This window comes from Phyllobates terribilis, unplaced genomic scaffold (genome assembly GCF_046119375.1).
Source record: "Phyllobates terribilis strain yellow unplaced genomic scaffold, ASM4611937v1 Scaffold_5__5_contigs__length_657084704, whole genome shotgun sequence".
NCBI classification, from domain to species: domain Eukaryota; kingdom Metazoa; phylum Chordata; class Amphibia; order Anura; family Dendrobatidae; genus Phyllobates; species Phyllobates terribilis.
In genome coordinates, this window is record NW_027362765.1 from 114473087 (window position 1) to 114491539 (window position 18453).

The following is an 18453-nucleotide window of genomic DNA, read 5'->3' on the forward strand; positions in this document are numbered from 1 at the left end:
CTGTGCTTACAGTAACTTGTGCTCACTCTGCCTGCCTGTTCTGGGCTCATCCTGTCTAAGATGTAATAACAGCCTGCTCTGATCTCACTGCAGAGCACAGCAGACATAAGTGTGATTACTGACACATCTCTGGTGAGGGAGTGGTGGGGAGGTGCAGTACAGCAGAGCTGACTAGGCTATAAGAGGAAGAGCGCTGATAAAAGGGTTTGTAATGTGACACAGCTAAACTCAGCGACACTGTCCCCTCTCCCCACAGGGACCTTATCTGAAAGGTACGTGTCATCTGTGCTTTAATCTCCCAATACTTTCTAATCATACAAGAGGTTAGACCAGATCAGAACTGTATCTTTACATCTCAAACACTGAGAATCCTAAACTATGATGGAGGCATGTTCTTCTTGCTCCAGTGAGTTGCTGTTTGCTTATGATTGGTCAGCATCATACAGGTAGAAGTACCTGCCCCCAGTGCAAACTATCTGATCACACGCACTTGGACTTAACTAACTTAAAGGGAACCTGTCACCATAAAAAATGCTATTAACCTGCAACTATGGGGTTAATTTACAGGTAAAGTATTACTAACCTAGGCGCACCTGCACTTAGCTGAATGCTGTAGGGAGAAAATAAACTTTATTCCCCCGGAAGCGTTCGAGTTTCAGTCATGGGGGCTGCACCGGTTCACTCACCGCTCTAAGTATACAGAGCGGTGGCTGTAACCTGCCCGGGGGCACGGTTACCGCCGCCACGCTCTATACTCAAGAGTGGTGACTGAACCGGTGCCGACCCCATGACTGAAACTGAATGCTGCTGGAGGGTATGAAGTTCATTTTCTCTCCGCAGCGTTCGGCTAATTGTAGGCACCTGGCAAGTTAGTAACGCTATTAACCTGCAGATTAACCCCATATCTGCATGTTAATAGCGTTTTTCTGGTGACAGGTTCCCTTCAAATACACCTTCCCACCTACTAGTTTTCCCTCTACTTCCACCACCTCTTCTTTAATTGGCAGCTTTGGCTTCATAGGGCCAGAGAATGGCGGAGATAGATTGAAAACAAGCAGGTGAGAAGGTGTAGTTAAATGATTGGCCCCGCCGTGAAGCACCAAGGGCCTGTACTTGGTTTGAACAGTCATTGTGCTCACAGAGTACCTTTAATTCACTGCTACAGGTAAAAATACAGTTGGTGCAGAGAGGACGTCCCCTGAGAATACAGGCATTGTACCTTGATAAACAGCTCCTCCTCCCACACACAGTATGATGTCCCCCCCAATTGGCAACACAGTATGATGGCCCCACACATGGTTTGATGATCATCACAGCCCCCACCCCACATGGAATGATGGCCTCCCCATATCTATTCACAGATAGTATGATTGCCCCCACAGACAGTAATGATGGTCATCAAAGGCCTCCACACGGTATGGTGGTCCTTAGCCAGCCACAAATGGTGTGACTGTCCTCACAGCACCCCACACATAGTATAATGGTTCTCAATGGCCCCCTATACACAGTATGAACCCCCCTCCATACACATATTGAAAAAAAATACTCACCTTGCTCCTGCTCCCCTGGCACTCCGCTCTTTGCCGTGTGCTCTGAGGCTCTGCACAGCAGATGTGAGGTAGTGATGTCATTGCGTCTGCTGTCACAGCTGCACACGCTGAACGGTGGAAGAAGGAGCCGGTGGATCTATCCTCCATCATTATATTCACCGCTACCTGCATCTTGAGGATGCAGATAGTGGTTAAGTTATGACGCAAGGCATGGGGGGGGTCCACATGATGCAGCATCTGGGCCACTGTTTTCAACCCTATGGCTGCCACGATCCACAAGCCGGACAGATACAGCCTGAGGGCTGGATGTGGCCCACGTGCCTCACTTTACACAAATCTGATGTAGACCCATCTACAGTTGTGCTCAAAAGTTTACATACCCCCCCATGGTTCTTGGTTGAGTGAAGCCATTTATTGTCAAACTACTGTTTTCTCTTTTTAAATCTTAATGACAACCAAAAACATCCAAATGACCCTGAGCAAAAGTTCACATACCCCGGTTCTTAATACCATGTCTTGCCCCCTCTAACACCAATGACAGCTTGAAGTCTTTTGTGGTAGTTGTGGATGAGGTTCTTTATTTTCTCAGATGGTAAAGCTGCCCATTCTTCTTGGCGAAAAAGCCTCCAGTTCCTGTAAATTCCTGGGCTGTCTAGCATGAACTGTGTGCTTGAGATCTCCCCAGAGTGGCTCAATGATATTGAGGTCAGGAGACTGAGATGTCCACTCCAGAACCTTCACTTTGCTCTGCTGTAGCCAATGACAGGTCAACTTGGCTTTGTGTTTTGGATCGTTGTCATGTTGGAACGTCCAAGTACGTCCCATGTGCAGCTTTTGAGACAAGTTTGACAATAAATGACTTCACCTAACCAATAACCATGAGTGGAGAAAAAGTTTTTTGGTTATCATTCATATTCTCTGAAATAAGGCCAAGAAAGGAAAAATTCTGTTAGGGTATGTAAACTTTTGAGCACAACTGTATGTACTACAGATTTGCTGCAAATAATGTCCTCCTCCTAGGCTAGCAAAGCTCTTCAAAATTGCATTTTTACCCCGTATAGAACAAAATAATTATACTCACCAGGGGCATACATAGTCATGGGGCTCCATAGAAGAAGTATAATGCACCCCCCATAGTCCTCCATATAATATACTGCACAGATCATAGTCATCCATAGTAGTAAAATGCACCCCCATAGTCATCCATAGTAGTAAAATGCACCCCCATAGACATCCATAGTAGTAAAATGCACCCCCATAGACATCCATAGTAGTAAAATGCACCCCCATAGCCATCCATAGTAGTAAAATGCACCCCCATAGTTTTATGGCTACTGATTTTTTTTAAATAAATACTCACCGTTCCTTCGCTCTCCCACCGTGCTGCGTCCTCTTGTGAAGAAGCCAGCAGCTGATTTTGGCACGCGATGGGAGCGTGACGTCACTACCATGTGCACTCCGACGTCAGCTGTTGGCCTCTGATTGGTCGGCAGCGTGTATTGTGGCGTGCAGAATCGGTCGCCGTGGTGACCGCTGAGTGCACGGTCGTTACGCTAATGCTGATCCGGACCCAACAGCAGTTACTCTTCACTAATATCACACCAAACTTTATAGTTATAGAAATGAAAACTCAACTCACAGCTCTCAAATAGTTGTATTAAAAAACATTTATAAATAACAAAAAGGCTAAAGATATAAATATCTGTATACATACAAGTCTAGAACAAGGGACTTTACAGATCAATACGTGGTATTAGGCTAAGAGATGATGAAAGCAAAAAGCACCCTCGTCCCTGTACAGTCCTCTCCGTGTAGTCCCATGCAAGTGACATCAACCCCTTTCACGTGCAGCCCCCCCAAACCCCGCTGCGCAGCCCCCAGCATACAGCCTCAGGAAAGTAACATCACCAACTTGTCTGCACAAATCAGCAGCACAGCAGCCTCGTCGTCTCCAGCGCTCAGCGCTGCACTGAATGGAGGCCCCGCCCCTCCGGTGACATCACCCCGCGCAGGCGCAGCTCCACTATAGTCGCGTCCCCTGATGTTATCTGTTATCGGCTCTGGCTGGAGGCGGCTCCTGCCCTCTGGGCGGCAGTGATAAGGCCGGGCTGTGCGCGGCGCTGTGTATGGAGAGCTGCTGCCGCTGCCGGTGATGCTGTTGCTCCCGGGACTTCTCCTCCGCCGGGGCCCGGTGCTGCGGCCTTCACTCCGCGGCCTGTGTGTGGGGGCTGCCCGGCTGCGGTGTGTACGGGAAGTCGGAGCTCTGCGGCCTCCTGCTCTCTGCCACCTGCCGGAGCTCACAGCCATGTGTGTCAGGACGTACACGGCTCAGGTGGGTCGGGGACAGAGAGAGAGAGGGCCCCAACAGGAGGAGACGGGGAGGGTTGTGCGAGGGAGGTGGGGGACCCCCGACAGGAGGAGACGGGGAGGGTTGTGCGAGGGAGGTGGGGGACCCCCGACAGGAGGAGACGGGGAGGGTTGTGCGAGGGAGGTGGGGGACCCCCGACAGGAGGAGACGGGGAGGGTTGTGCGAGGGAGGTGGGGGACCCCCGACAGGAGGAGACGGGGAGGGTTGTGCGAGGGAGGTGGGGGACCCCCGACAGGAGGAGACGGGGAGGGAGGTGGGGGACCCCCGACAGGAGGAGACGGGGAGGGTTGTGCGAGGGAGGTGGGGGACCCCCGACAGGAGGAGACGGGGAGGGTTGTGCGAGGGAGGTGGGGGACCCCCGACAGGAGGAGACGGGGAGGGTTGTGCGAGGGAGGTGGGGGACCCCCGACAGGAGGAGACGGGGAGGATTGTGCGACGGAGGTGGGGGGCCCCCGACAGGAGGAGACGGGGAGGGTTGTGTGAGGGAGGGTTGTGCGAGGGAGGTGGGGGACCCCCGACAGGAGGAGACGGGGAGGGTTGTGCGAGGGAGGTGGGGGACCCCCGACAGGAGGAGACGGGGAGGGTTGTGCGAGGGAGGTGGGGGACCCCCGACAGGAGGAGACGGGGAGGGTCGTGCGAGGGAGGTGGGGGACCCCCGACAGGAGGAGACGGGGAGGGTCGTGCGAGGGAGGTGGGGGACCCCCGACAGGAGGAGACGGGGAGGGTCGTGCGAGGGAGGTGGGGGACCCCCGACAGGAGACGGGGAGGGTCGTGTGAGGGAGGTGGGGAGGGTTGTGTGGGGGACCCCCGACAGGAGGCGACGGGGAGGGTCGTGTGGGGGACCCCCGACAGGAGGCGACGGGGAGGGTCGTGTGGGGGACCCCCGACAGGAGGAGACGGGGAGGGTCGTGTGAGGGAGGTGGGGGACCCCCGACAGGAGGAGACGGGGAGGGTCGTGTGAGGGAGGTGGGGGACCCCCGACAGGAGGAGACGGGGAGGGTCGTGTGAGGGAGGTGGGGGACCCCCGACAGCAGGAGACGGGGAGGGTCGTGTGAGGGAGGTGGGGGACCCCCGACAGGAGGAGACGGGGAGGGTCGTGCGAGGGAGGTGGGGGACCCCCGACAGGAGGAGACGGGGAGGGTCGTGCGAGGGAGGTGGGGGACCCCCGACAGGAGGAGACGGGGAGGGTTGTGTGAGGGAGGGTTGTGCGAGGGAGGTGGGGGACCCCCGACAGGAGGAGACGGGGAGGGTTGTGTGAGGGAGGGTTGTGCGAGGGAGGTGGGGGACCCCCGACAGGAGGAGACGGGGAGGGTTGTGCGAGGGAGGTGGGGGACCCCCGACAGGAGGAGACGGGGAGGGTTGTGCGAGGGAGGTGGGGGACCCCCGACAGGAGGAGACGGGGAGGGTTGTGCGAGGGAGGTGGGGGACCCCCGACAGGAGGAGACGGGGAGGGTTGTGCGAGGGAGGTGGGGGACCCCCGACAGGAGGAGACGGGGAGGGTTGTGCGAGGGAGGTGGGGGACCCCCGACAGGAGGAGACGGGGAGGGTTGTGCGAGGGAGGTGGGGGACCCCCGACAGGAGGAGACGGGGAGGGTTGTGCGAGGGAGGTGGGGGACCCCCGACAGGAGGAGACGGGGAGGGTTGTGCGAGGGAGGTGGGGGACCCCCGACAGGAGGAGACGGGGAGGGTTGTGCGAGGGAGGTGGGGGACCCCCGACAGGAGGAGACGGGGAGGGTTGTGCGAGGGAGGTGGGGGGCCCCCGACAGGAGGAGACGGGGAGGGTTGTGTGAGGGAGGGTTGTGCGAGGGAGGTGGGGGACCCCCGACAGGAGGAGACGGGGAGGGTTGTGCGAGGGAGGTGGGGGGCCCCTGACAGGAGGAGACGGGGAGGGTTGTGTGAGGGAGGGTTGTGCGAGGGAGGTGGGGGACCCCCGACAGGAGGAGACGGGGAGGGTTGTGCGAGGGAGGTGGGGGACCCCCGACAGGAGGAGACGGGGAGGGTTGTGCGAGGGAGGTGGGGGACCCCCGACAGGAGGAGACGGGGAGGGTTGTGCGAGGGAGGTGGGGGACCCCCGACAGGAGGAGACGGGGAGGGTTGTGCGAGGGAGGTGGGGGACCCCCGACAGGAGGAGACGGGGAGGGTTGTGCGAGGGAGGTGGGGGACCCCCGACAGGAGGAGACGGGGAGGGTTGTGCGAGGGAGGTGGGGGACCCCCGACAGGAGGAGACGGGGAGGGTTGTGCGAGGGAGGTGGGGGACCCCCGACAGGAGGAGACGGGGAGGGTTGTGCGAGGGAGGTGGGGGACCCCCGACAGGAGGAGACGGGGAGGGTTGTGCGAGGGAGGTGGGGGACCCCCGACAGGAGGAGACGGGGAGGGTCGTGCGAGGGAGGTGGGGGACCCCCGACAGGAGGAGACGGGGAGGGTCGTGCGAGGGAGGTGGGGGACCCCCGACAGGAGGAGACGGGGAGGGTCGTGCGAGGGAGGTGGGGGACCCCCGACAGGAGGAGACGGGGAGGGAGGTGGGGGACCCCCGACAGGAGGAGACGGGGAGGGTTGTGCGAGGGAGGTGGGGGACCCCCGACAGGAGGAGACGGGGAGGGTTGTGCGAGGGAGGTGGGGGACCCCCGACAGGAGGAGACGGGGAGGGTTGTGCGAGGGAGGTGGGGGACCCCCGACAGGAGGAGACGGGGAGGGTTGTGCGAGGGAGGTGGGGGGCCCCCGACAGGAGGAGACGGGGAGGGTTGTGTGAGGGAGGGTTGTGCGAGGGAGGTGGGGGACCCCCGACAGGAGGAGACGGGGAGGGTTGTGCGAGGGAGGTGGGGGGCCCCTGACAGGAGGAGACGGGGAGGGTTGTGTGAGGGAGGGTTGTGCGAGGGAGGTGGGGGACCCCCGACAGGAGGAGACGGGGAGGGTTGTGCGAGGGAGGTGGGGGACCCCCGACAGGAGGAGACGGGGAGGGTTGTGCGAGGGAGGTGGGGGACCCCCGACAGGAGGAGACGGGGAGGGTTGTGCGAGGGAGGTGGGGGACCCCCGACAGGAGGAGACGGGGAGGGTCGTGCGAGGGAGGTGGGGGACCCCCGACAGGAGGAGACGGGGAGGGTCGTGCGAGGGAGGTGGGGGACCCCCGACAGGAGGAGACGGGGAGGGTCGTGCGAGGGAGGTGGGGGACCCCCGACAGGAGGAGACGGGGAGGGTCGTGTGAGGGAGGTGGGGAGGGTTGTGTGGGGGACCCCCGACAGGAGGCGACGGGGAGGGTCGTGTGGGGGACCCCCGACAGGAGGAGACGGGGAGGGTCGTGTGAGGGAGGTGGGGGACCCCCGACAGGAGGAGACGGGGAGGGTCGTGTGAGGGAGGTGGGGGACCCCCGACAGGAGGAGACGGGGAGGGTCGTGTGAGGGAGGTGGGGGACCCCCGACAGGAGGAGACGGGGAGGGTTGTGTGAGGGAGGTGGGGGACCCCCGACAGGAGGAGACGGGGAGGGTTGTGCGAGGGACCCCCGACAGGAGGAGACGGGGAGGGTTGTGCGGGGGTCCCCCGACAGGAGGAGACGGGGAGGGTTGTGTGAGGGAGGGGGGGACCCCCGACAGGAGGAGACTGGGAGGGTTGTGCGACGGACCCCCGACAGGAGGAGACGGGGAGGGTTGTGCGGGGGACCCCCGACAGGAGGAGACGGGGAGGGTTGTGTGAGGGAGGGGGGGACCCCCGACAGGAGGAGACGGGTAGGGTTGTGTGAGGGACCCCCGACAGGAGGAGACGGGGAGGGTTGTGCGGGGGACCCCCGACAGGAGGAGACGGGGAGGGTTGTGTGAGGGAGGGGGGGAGCCCCGACAGGAGGAGATGGGGAGGGTTGTGTGAGGGAGGGGGGGAGCCCCGACAGGAGGAGATGGGGAGGGTTGTGTGACGGAGGTGGGGGACCCCCGACAGGAGGAGACGGGGAGGGTTGTGCGAGGGAGGTGGGGGACCCCCGACAGGAGGAGACGGGGAGGGTTGTGCGAGGGAGGTGGGGGACCCCCGACAGGAGGAGACGGGGAGGGTTGTGCGAGGGAGGTGGGGGACCCCCGACAGGAGGAGACGGGGAGGGTTGTGCGAGGGAGGTGGGGGACCCCCGACAGGAGGAGACGGGGAGGGTTGTGCGAGGGAGGTGGGGGACCCCCGACAGGAGGAGACGGGGAGGGTTGTGCGAGGGAGGTGGGGGACCCCCGACAGGAGGAGACGGGGAGGGTCGTGCGAGGGAGGTGGGGGACCCCCGACAGGAGGAGACGGGGAGGGTCGTGCGAGGGAGGTGGGGGACCCCCGACAGGAGGAGGTGGGGAGGGTTGTGTGGGGGACCCCCGACAGGAGGCGACGGGGAGGGTCGTGTGGGGGACCCCCGACAGGAGGCGACGGGGAGGGTCGTGTGGGGGACCCCCGACAGGAGGCGACGGGGAGGGTTGTGTGAGGGAGGTGGGGGACCCCCGACAGGAGGAGACGGGGAGGGTCGTGTGAGGGAGGTGGGGGACCCCCGACAGGAGGAGACGGGGAGGGTCGTGTGAGGGAGGTGGGGGACCCCCGACAGGAGGAGACGGGGAGGGTTGTGCGAGGGACCCCCGACAGGAGGAGACGGGGAGGGTTGTGCGGGGGACCCCCAACAGGAGGAGACGGGGAGGGTTGTGTGAGGGAGGGGGGGACCCCCGACAGGAGGAGACGGGGAGGGTTGTGCGAGGGACCCCTGACAGGAGGAGACGGGGAGGGTTGTGCGGGGGACCCCCGACAGGAGGAGACCGGGAGGGTTGTGTGAGGGAGGGGGGGACCCCCGACAGGAGGAGACGGGTAGGGTTGTGTGAGGGACCCCCGACAGGAGGAGACGGGGAGGGTTGTGCGGGGGACCCCCGACAGGAGGAGACGGGGAGGGTTGTGTGAGGGAGGGGGGGAGCCCCGACAGGAGGAGATGGGGAGGGTTGTGTGAGGGAGGGGGGGACCCCCGACAGGAGGAGACGGGGAGGGTTGTGCGAGGGAGGTGGGGGACCCCCGACAGGAGGAGACGGGGAGGGTTGTGCGAGGGAGGTGGGGGACCCCCGACAGGAGGAGACGGGGAGGGTCGTGCGAGGGAGGTGGGGGACCCCCGACAGGAGGAGACGGGGAGGGTCGTGCGAGGGAGGTGGGGGACCCCCGACAGGAGGAGACGGGGAGGGTCGTGTGAGGGAGGTGGGGAGGGTTGTGTGGGGGACCCCCGACAGGAGGCGACGGGGAGGGTCGTGTGGGGGACCCCCGACAGGAGGCGACGGGGAGGGTCGTGTGGGGGACCCCCGACAGGAGGAGACGGGGAGGGTCGTGTGAGGGAGGTGGGGGACCCCCGACAGGAGGAGACGGGGAGGGTCGTGTGAGGGAGGTGGGGGACCCCCGACAGGAGGAGACGGGGAGGGTCGTGTGAGGGAGGTGGGGGACCCCCGACAGGAGGAGACGGGGAGGGTTGTGCGAGGGACCCCCGACAGGAGGAGACGGGGAGGGTTGTGCGGGGGACCCCCAACAGGAGGAGACGGGGAGGGTTGTGTGAGGGAGGGGGGGACCCCCGACAGGAGGAGACGGGGAGGGTTGTGCGAGGGACCCCTGACAGGAGGAGACGGGGAGGGTTGTGCGGGGGACCCCCGACAGGAGGAGACCGGGAGGGTTGTGTGAGGGAGGGGGGGACCCCCGACAGGAGGAGACGGGTAGGGTTGTGTGAGGGACCCCCGACAGGAGGAGACGGGGAGGGTTGTGCGGGGGACCCCCGACAGGAGGAGACGGGGAGGGTTGTGTGAGGGAGGGGGGGAGCCCCGACAGGAGGAGATGGGGAGGGTTGTGTGAGGGAGGGGGGGAGCCCCGACAGGAGGAGATGGGGAGGGTTGTGTGAGGGAGGGGGGGTACCCCCGACAGGAGGAGACGGGGGGGGGGGGGGGGTGTGAGAGGCACGGACAGGAGGCTCCAGGGCTGTGTGGGCTTTTGAATGGTAGTCCCAGCGGCCCCCACTTTTTTGGGAGGCGAAGTGAACTAAAAACAGCAATTCTGCCATTTAGAATGTTTTTCACTTCGGCATTTACCTTAAGGGTTAAATATTCTGATATTTTATTAGTTGCTCCGTAGGCCCTGGCTGGCATCACCGTGGCACAGTCATGTTGCAGAAGGGTGGATGGGTCACCTTCCCCCATTTGCACATCTTAAATCCTGCTGTCCTGTTTGTCCGCAGCATCTTAGAGGGTAAACTGCTGCTCTCCGAGCTGCCATTATTCACAGCAGTTAGATTCCGGTGACAACTGTATAACACAGCTGGCAGCTGCTCTTTATAATGTGTACATGTATGCAGAGGTCACTGGTTGGACCCTGGCACTTTTCCAGGTTTGCCATGCACTAGCCCTTGTGCCATATCGCCTCCTCATAGATGTTCTCTGTTCACATGTAATGTCAGAAGCAGGATGTGGCTCTGATCAATTATTTTGTGCACAGGGCACCAGTGAACCGACTAGCACGTCTGAGGATAACGATGGGCAGAAGCTAAGCAAGACGCAGCAGCTGAAGCGAGTCTTCAAGGAGTACGGAGGGGTCGCGGTAGCGTTCCATGTTGGGATTTCACTGGTGTCACTGGGAATCTTCTATGCACTGGTCTCCAGGTGAGGAGAACAATCTGCCATGCTTGTATGGACACGCCGGGCGTCTACGAGGTGCCAATGTGTAAAAATGAAAATGAGTTCCTTAAAATGATAGCTTTCTGGGTGACAACTAATATGGCCACTATTATAGCTCCTTGGTTGTCACCCAGCTTTCCAAGACTACTGAAGGGCAAGTTTGAGGTTCTAGGATAACTGGATAAGTCCTCTGGGAAGATCTGCACACTGTGTCTGTCCATATCTAGTCAGAAAATCTGGATGACTGACTCCTGTGTGAGCTGTAACAGCTGCCATGTTGGGCATCACCCAGCTTTTCCGAGCGAGAACGCTAGTAAGATGATTGGAGATTTGTTTCTATTCTTCAGACGGACACAGATTGAAGTTATGCTCCATTGGCTGGTAGTGTGTATAAAAAAATCAACAACTTGGTATTTGGGAAAGCTGGATAACAGCATCTTAATTACAATAGCAGACATATCGTAACCCAGCTTTCCTAGCGCTGAATTATATAAAACATCATTATGCATTCCCCTTTCCTATGTCACTCCCTGATGTAGCGCTCCCATTCAGGACTTTGGAAACGTGGGATGACCCTTAATGATTGTCACCCAGCTTTACCAGAGTCCTGAAAAACCTGTCTGTCTATGCAATGATATTACAGCGTGCCATAACTAGAGTGGACGATTTCCTGTTCAGGAATTTAGGAAAGCTGAGTAACAGCCCTTCGTATAGAAAGAGAACTAGTCATCACCCAACTTTCCTAGAGATGAAAATGGCAAATGCCCAGTTATGAAGTGCTTTATCGCCTGTTCAGGAGTCTAGTAAAGTTGTGTGACCTCCCATGCGGGGGTTATGTCCATATCTCCCAGCTTTCCAATGTATAACCAGGTGACGCGCCTGCTATTCGGAAAGCTGGGTAATACATCTGTGTGGAATAGCCGGCCACATTTGTTGCTTTCCTAGAGTCTGGAATTGTGCAATGAGAAATCTCACTCTGTATGACTGGGCTACTAAGGGCTTGATGAGAAATAGTGTCATCCAACTTTCCCAGAGTCCAGAATGACTTACTTGTAACTTCAGAAAAGCTGGCTGACAGCGGTATCTTCATACTAGTTGTCACCCATCTTTCCTTGTGCATTTACTGTGTGTTTCTTCCTCCTCAGCGGTCTGGATGTCCCGTCGCTGCTTCTTAAAGTGGGCTTCAGTGAAGCTGTGGTCCAGTCCAAGCTGGCGTCCGGCACCAGTACCTTCGTGCTGGCGTACGCCGTTCATAAACTGTTTGCCCCAGTTCGGATCAGCATCACCGTCGTGTCCGTTCCCTTCCTCGTCAGGTACTTCAGAAGGACCGGCGTCTTCAAGCCTCCCTCATAAAATGCAGAGGGTCTACATCCTACCAGGTGACATGGTGGACCCCCTCCTTTGCGCCATCTCCAGGAGTCTGCACCCTTGTAAAATAATGTGCTTTATAATGTACCAGAGATTTATAATATATTAATTTTAATCAATTATTCTATGAGATAAACACTGGAACAACACTCTAGTCATTAACAGGTTTGAATATAAATTACTGATTGGAGACTTCATCCTGTACTACTCCAGTCACATCCAAATCTGCCCAAAAAATCCTCGGGAAGTGAGCTGGCAGTGATTTCCACAATGCAGCACAGAAGGTGTGTGCTATGCAGGCACTGATCCAGCAGGGAGTGGTAGAGTGGTAAAGTCCTGCAGTCCTCTGCTGTGAGGGTGGTGCGCCTCCTGCTTGTTCAGTGTCTGCTCTGCTGCGTTATGATGTGAGATACGTGCTTCAGCAGCCTTGTGAATACAGCTCTGTGAGCGGCTGGAGTAAAAGATTAGTAAAGCACTTACAATATCCCCAATGGGGACCCTCCCACCCCAGCACTGGTGGTACTTAGCAGGAATGGGGACCCTCCCACCCCAGCACTGGTGGTACTTAGCAGGAATGGGGACCCTCCCACCCCAGCACTGGTGGTACTTAGCAGGAATGGGGACCCTCCCACCCCAGCACTGGTGGTACTTAGCAGGATCGTCTGTTTCTACTGCAGTGATGCCTGGGTTTTCTCAGTGCCTTGTCTCAGAATTCGCTTCAAATATAAAAAAACAAATTTCCTTTATAAAATAAATTGTAAAATTATCAATTGTCTCCTGTTTTATGTTAAAACTTATTTTTATCTAGTTCATATCAAATACACCAGTCACATCCCAAGCTGCACTTACACTTCTGTATGCTGCCAGTGCATGTATACTGTACATGTAGGGCTGGAGTCTATGTGGGTGCATACCCTGCTCTGTGGATTTAGGGAAGATTGCTATGCAGCCCACAACGAGCACAGGGAAGCATATCAATGTATAGGCATAGCCCTAACAGCAAATGTGTTGCTGCAGCTCTGGATGTGACTGTAGGGTTTCATGTGATCCTGGATGGGGCACTGTCAGGGATAACACTGGAGCGGTCACGCAGATCCCACCACTGCCACCAGTTTGTCTGGGGATGCAATTCTTTCTCAATTCGTCATGACAATTATGCAATTGACTGAAAAGTAAACTACTAGGTTGGTTATTGGGGAACTCAGTGAGGTACTCCAGTCTCTTTGGGGGCGTGGGCTTGAATCCCATTGCTGCCACCATTTTTTCAAGGATAACAGTCATGGAAATTGTGCAGTTCTGCCACCAATATGTCAGAGAACACAACTCCGCTGCCTCCAATCAGGACAATTACACAGTTGAGTGACGAACGCAGTCGCGGCCAGTTATTGAGGAACTCAGTAAGTGTATGGTATATACTCCTTTGATTACAGCTCATAGAATATACATATGTACCCCCGTACGGTCACTGCCAGCTCCACAATAACAAAAGTACCTAATAGCTGCCACCACGAATAATTTATACAGGCCGATTGGATACCCGTTACAGGAAACGAATGGCTTCAGGGGTGCAGTTTACAGAACGAGAGTAACAGAGCGATTCAATTTTATATTTAATTTGGAAAGGTAGGCAGTGTTTAAAAAAAATATACAATATGGAAACAAAATAATATGGTATATACAACTATATAAAGTAAAAAGGAATAAGAGCAGTACTAAACTGATGTTGCAGGAATGGCTCTTATCTTTATGGAGGGAAGTTCTCTGATTAGGAAAATAAATCTCTCACAGTGAACTCAGTCTTCCAGAATGAACAATGAGAGACACCCAAACTCTGTTTTATTAGATCATATTTACACCCACATACCTCCCCTTGGTGATCTCATATAGGGGCTGGTTGTGGGATATTCTAGCTCTGTTAGCAGATTGAGATCTCCAATTTTCAGGATAGCTTCACCCCCTCGAGAGGTCTCAGGCGGTAGATACTGTAGTCACGTTTATCACAATTTGACTTTAGAGATGAGACATGGCATTGATATCATCCATCGAACCAACATTAAGTTGGAGATATTCTGCCAGGCTTACGGTGATGTCAGTGAATGCGTTATATTTTCAGCTTCATAGTGAAGGGACAAACATATCTCCCATAAATATCGGATCAATGCAAACCCCAATATTAGGCCAAAGGCACCAGAAAGTCTGCGAACAGTGCTTTGAACAGCGGAAGCTCTTGCTTCAGAAGTATACTTCTCCACCTCTGAATATACAAATCCTAGCCTTGGTGTCTGGGTCTCCTGTTGTAATTATTTGGTCACTGCAGGAGGTCCCTACTTCAAGGGTGAATCATCAGCTCTCACTTCCCCCGTTATAATTAATCCCATATGTTCAATGTGAGGGTGATGGGCCCCCACCCCCCACCCCATCAGTAGTTTACGGATTTTCATTTTATTGGTTGACCATGACGGCACCATGAGCGTGGATCCTCCCAAGGATCCTGCCTCAGTTTGGTTTCCTGTCCTTGATGGGGGTACATTTGACTGGCTTACCTGCTGAAAATGGAACCTGGGCAGGCCAGATTGTGCAGGGATACTCTCTGTCTGGCTGGCGCAGGACTCTGCCTCTTCACCGTGCGCCCAAAGGGGCTGGCACCGTAGATGGAATGCGAGCTGTCGAGCGGTGCCACTGCCTGGGGTTGGCAGCTCGAGTATTGCACGGGACAGCTGCATCCTGAGGAGAAGTGAGCTATTGAGCGGTGCCCCTGTCTGGGGGTTTGCAGCTCTAGCATCGCATAGTACAGCTTCTGGGTCTTCCTCCTGTAGCATGACTGCGCACCTCCATGCTCTGTAAGAAGCCGGCATGATGACGTGGGTGCGCGCCTGCGGCAGTCACGTGCCCGGATCGGGAAGTATCGGTCACATGTGGTCAGGATGACGGGGGAACGCTAATTCGACTTATATCGCTAACAGGGGGCAGTCGCACCTGGTATCGAGGGTGGAGGGGGTAAGGATGAACAGGAAAAAAAAAAATCTTGCTGACCCGGAAGTGTGTTTTAATTAAAAGAAAAAAAAAAAAAAAGAGCAGCTGCAGCTATAAAAATTATCACGCACCATGACTCAGCTTCCCAGCAACTTCTGCCCCTATCGTAAAATGCAGACAGAAAGTGAGCAGCCACCATCACCATCTCAGCAGTGGCATGGGAAGTCCCAGGAGGAACAACGCCTTCGGGTTAGCGGAGACAACTGGACCTCAGGAAGGCGAAGATCTGCGAGCGAGTCCAGTCATCGTAGTGCCAGCAGGATGGACGAATCTCCAGGCTCCAGGGACGATCTCCCAGCTGAGAAAGGTCCTTCCTCCAAACCAGTACCAGTCCTTTGAGTCATATGGGGGGGGTGTAAGTGATCTTCGTGAAAGTTCATTTGGTAATACGGTGGCCCTTCTTCTTGTTTTTTACTAGGGGAAGAAGTGCATTACCAAATTTAAGCACAAGAAATGTGCGTTGTTTGGGTAAGGCCCTATTAGCGGACTCATACCCAAAAAGGCTGTGTCAGTCCTGTATCAGACCTTGGCAGATGAGACCCCCTAGTTTCGCATCAGGGTTAAAAACCTTGGTCAAGACAGATCAGCAAGGCCCTCTCTAATTATAAAAAAAAAAAAGTAAAGAGAAAGGAGGATACTGATTGTGAGGTCTCTGTCTCCCTCCCATCGGACTATGAGGAGAACTCTGACGACTCCTCTTCATCATCCTCGTCCTCACTGATGCAGAGCGACATTGTTTTCCACTAAATGAATGATGGACTGGTTAAAGCAGTCCGCTCAAGTATGGGTATTATGGACACCACCAGAGCAATCAGTCCAAGATCTCATGTACATACCCCCACAGAAATCTAAAACACCTTGACCTACACTCACTCTCTGAATCCCTCCTCCCTCTTACAGACAACACTTCCTTACATGATGCAGATGTTGCTGCCGCTTTATATAACACCACAACAGCTGCAGCTCTCAATTCGGTCGCTGCCCCCCCCCCCCCCCCCCTTACACATACCAAAGCTCTCACAATCAACAGACAACCCTGGCACACCAGCCTAACCAAAGAACTGCAACAGGCCTCCAGGGTTGCTGAGCGTAGATGGAAAAGGTCCCACTCCAATGAGCACTTCCTCTCATTCAAACAGTCCCTCACTACCTTTAAATTCACACTCACTGCAGCAAAACAAACATCCTTTTCATATCCTCCCTGTCTCACAGCCCTAAACAACTACTCAACATCTTCAATTCTCTCCTCCACCCCCCCAGCGCCTCCTCCCTCTCCTCTCAGCTGAAGACTGACACCATCATACAAAGCTTTTACCTAAAGTCCCCCCAGGCCCTCCTCACACCTATTCAATCCTCCTCCACCATTATGGAAGATCAACTTGCCTCTCCAAATCACATCTCAGCACCTGTGAACTTGACCTAATCCCATCCCACCTCATCCCCAACCTTACTGCTATCTCCCCCCCCCAACCTTAACCCACCTTTTCAACCTGTCACTAACAACTGATGTCTTCCCCTCATGCCTCAATCACACCCATCCTCAAACAGCGCCCTCCCTTGACCCATCCTCTGACTAGCTATCGCCCCATATCACTTCTCCCTTATGCCTCAAAACCACTCGAACAACACATCCACCTTGAACTGTCCTTTCACCTCTCCTGCTCTCTTTTTGACCGCCTCCAATCTGACTTCCGATCGCACCATTTTACTGAAACTGCCCAGACTAAAGTCATCAACGACCTACTAACCGCCAAATCCAAGCGACACTACTCTGTCCTCCTACTCCTAGACCTGTCATCTGCCTTCGACACAGTGGACCATTCCCTCTTACTACAGACGCTCTCATCTCTTTGCATCACAGACTTGGCCCTATCCTGGATCTCCTCATGCCCAACAGACCAGACATTGTATCTTCCACTAACACACTACCTCCTCATCTCGCCCCCTACCTGTCGGTGTCCCCCAAGGTTCAGTTCTAGGACCCCTGCTCTTCTCCATCTACACCTTAGGCCTGGGACAGCTCATAGAGTCTCATGGCTTTCAGTATCACCTCTATGCTGATGACACACAGATCTACCTCTCTGGACCCGATATCTCCTCCCTGCTAACCAAAATCCCACAATGTCTGTCCGCTATTTCATCCTTCTTCTCTGCTAGATTTCTAAAACTTAACATGCATAAAACTGAATTAATCATCTTTCCCCCAACCGACCTATCAACATCAATGGCTGTCCACTCTCCCCATTCCCGCAAGCATGCTGCCGTGGGGTAACCCTGGACTCTGATCTCTCCTTCCAACCACATATCCAAGCCGACTCAAAAATATCTCACGGATTCGCACATTCCTCAACCATGAATCTGCAAAACCACTAGCACATGCCCTCATCTCCTGCCTCGACTACTGCAACCTCCTGCTCTGTGGCCTCCCCTACAACACTCTTGCACCCCTCCAATCTATCCTAAAGTCTGAAGCCTGACTAATCCACCTGTCCTCCCGCTATTCCCCAGCCTCTCCTCTCTGTCAATCCCTTCACTGGCTCCACATTGCCCAGAGACTCCAGTTCAAAACCCTAACCACAGCATACAAAGCCATCTACAACGTGTCTCCTCCATATATCTGTGACCTAGTCTCCAATCCCCACAAGATCTCCTTCTCTACTCCCCTCTTCCTACAATCGCATACAAGATTTCTCCTGTGCATCCCCCTACTCTGGAACTCTCTACCCCAACACATCAGACTCTTGCCTACCATGGAAACCTTCAAAAGGAACCTGAAGACTCTCGCCTCTTCTGACAAGCCTACAACCAGCGGTAACCTTCGCTCCACCATACCACTATGTGACCAGCTCTACCCTCACCTACTGTATCCGTCACCCATCCCATGTAGATTTTGAGCCCTCACGGGCAGGGTCCCGCTCCTCCTGTTCCAGTTACAAACTTGAACAAAATGTGACTGTTTTTGTATGTATACCCCTTTTTAAACATGTAAAGCGCCATGGAATAAATGGCACTATAACCGTAAATAATAATGATGATGGTGTTCAGGGGCCTGGGACAATGGAAGAGACAATGTTCTCCGGTTAGTGATAAGGTTCAGGGACTGATACGTAAGGTGTGTGAAAGACCGGAGGAGAAAGGGCCCTCTTTCCCCTTCCTTTAAAAGTAAATACCCTTTGGAGGATTCAGCTTCATCCTTTTGGGAGAAAGCCCCAAGACTCAATGTTGCAATAATGAAGGCATCTAGAAAAAGCATCTCTTCCCTTTGATATGGGAGCCGTTAAGGACCCTTTGGACAGAAAAGCTGATACCTTTCTTAAAGGGACCTGGGAAACAGCTGGAGCCTTAAAGCCAGCAGTCGCTGCAACTTGCACAGCCAGGTCTTTGATAATATGGCTGGAACAGCTTGAGTCCCATCTAAAAGATAAAACCTCAAGAAAGGAGATATTATCCAGCATTCCACTCAAGCAGTGAGCTGCCGCTTTCCGTGGATTCGGTT

The 18453-nt window shown here is 55.7% G+C and overlaps 1 protein-coding gene across 1 annotated transcript; it reads left to right on the forward strand.

Moving 5' to 3' along the window:
- Window positions 1–3537: 3537 nt before the first annotated feature.
- On the forward strand, window positions 3538–12694 carry FAM210B (family with sequence similarity 210 member B). The gene is made up of 3 exons (XM_073682765.1): window positions 3538–3882; window positions 10378–10541; window positions 11702–12694. The coding sequence occupies exons 1-3, from the start codon at window positions 3703–3705 to the stop codon at window positions 11907–11909; spliced, it is 552 nt and encodes a 183-aa protein (XP_073538866.1). The 5' UTR covers window positions 3538–3702; the 3' UTR covers window positions 11910–12694.
- Window positions 12695–18453: the final 5759 nt, after the last annotated feature.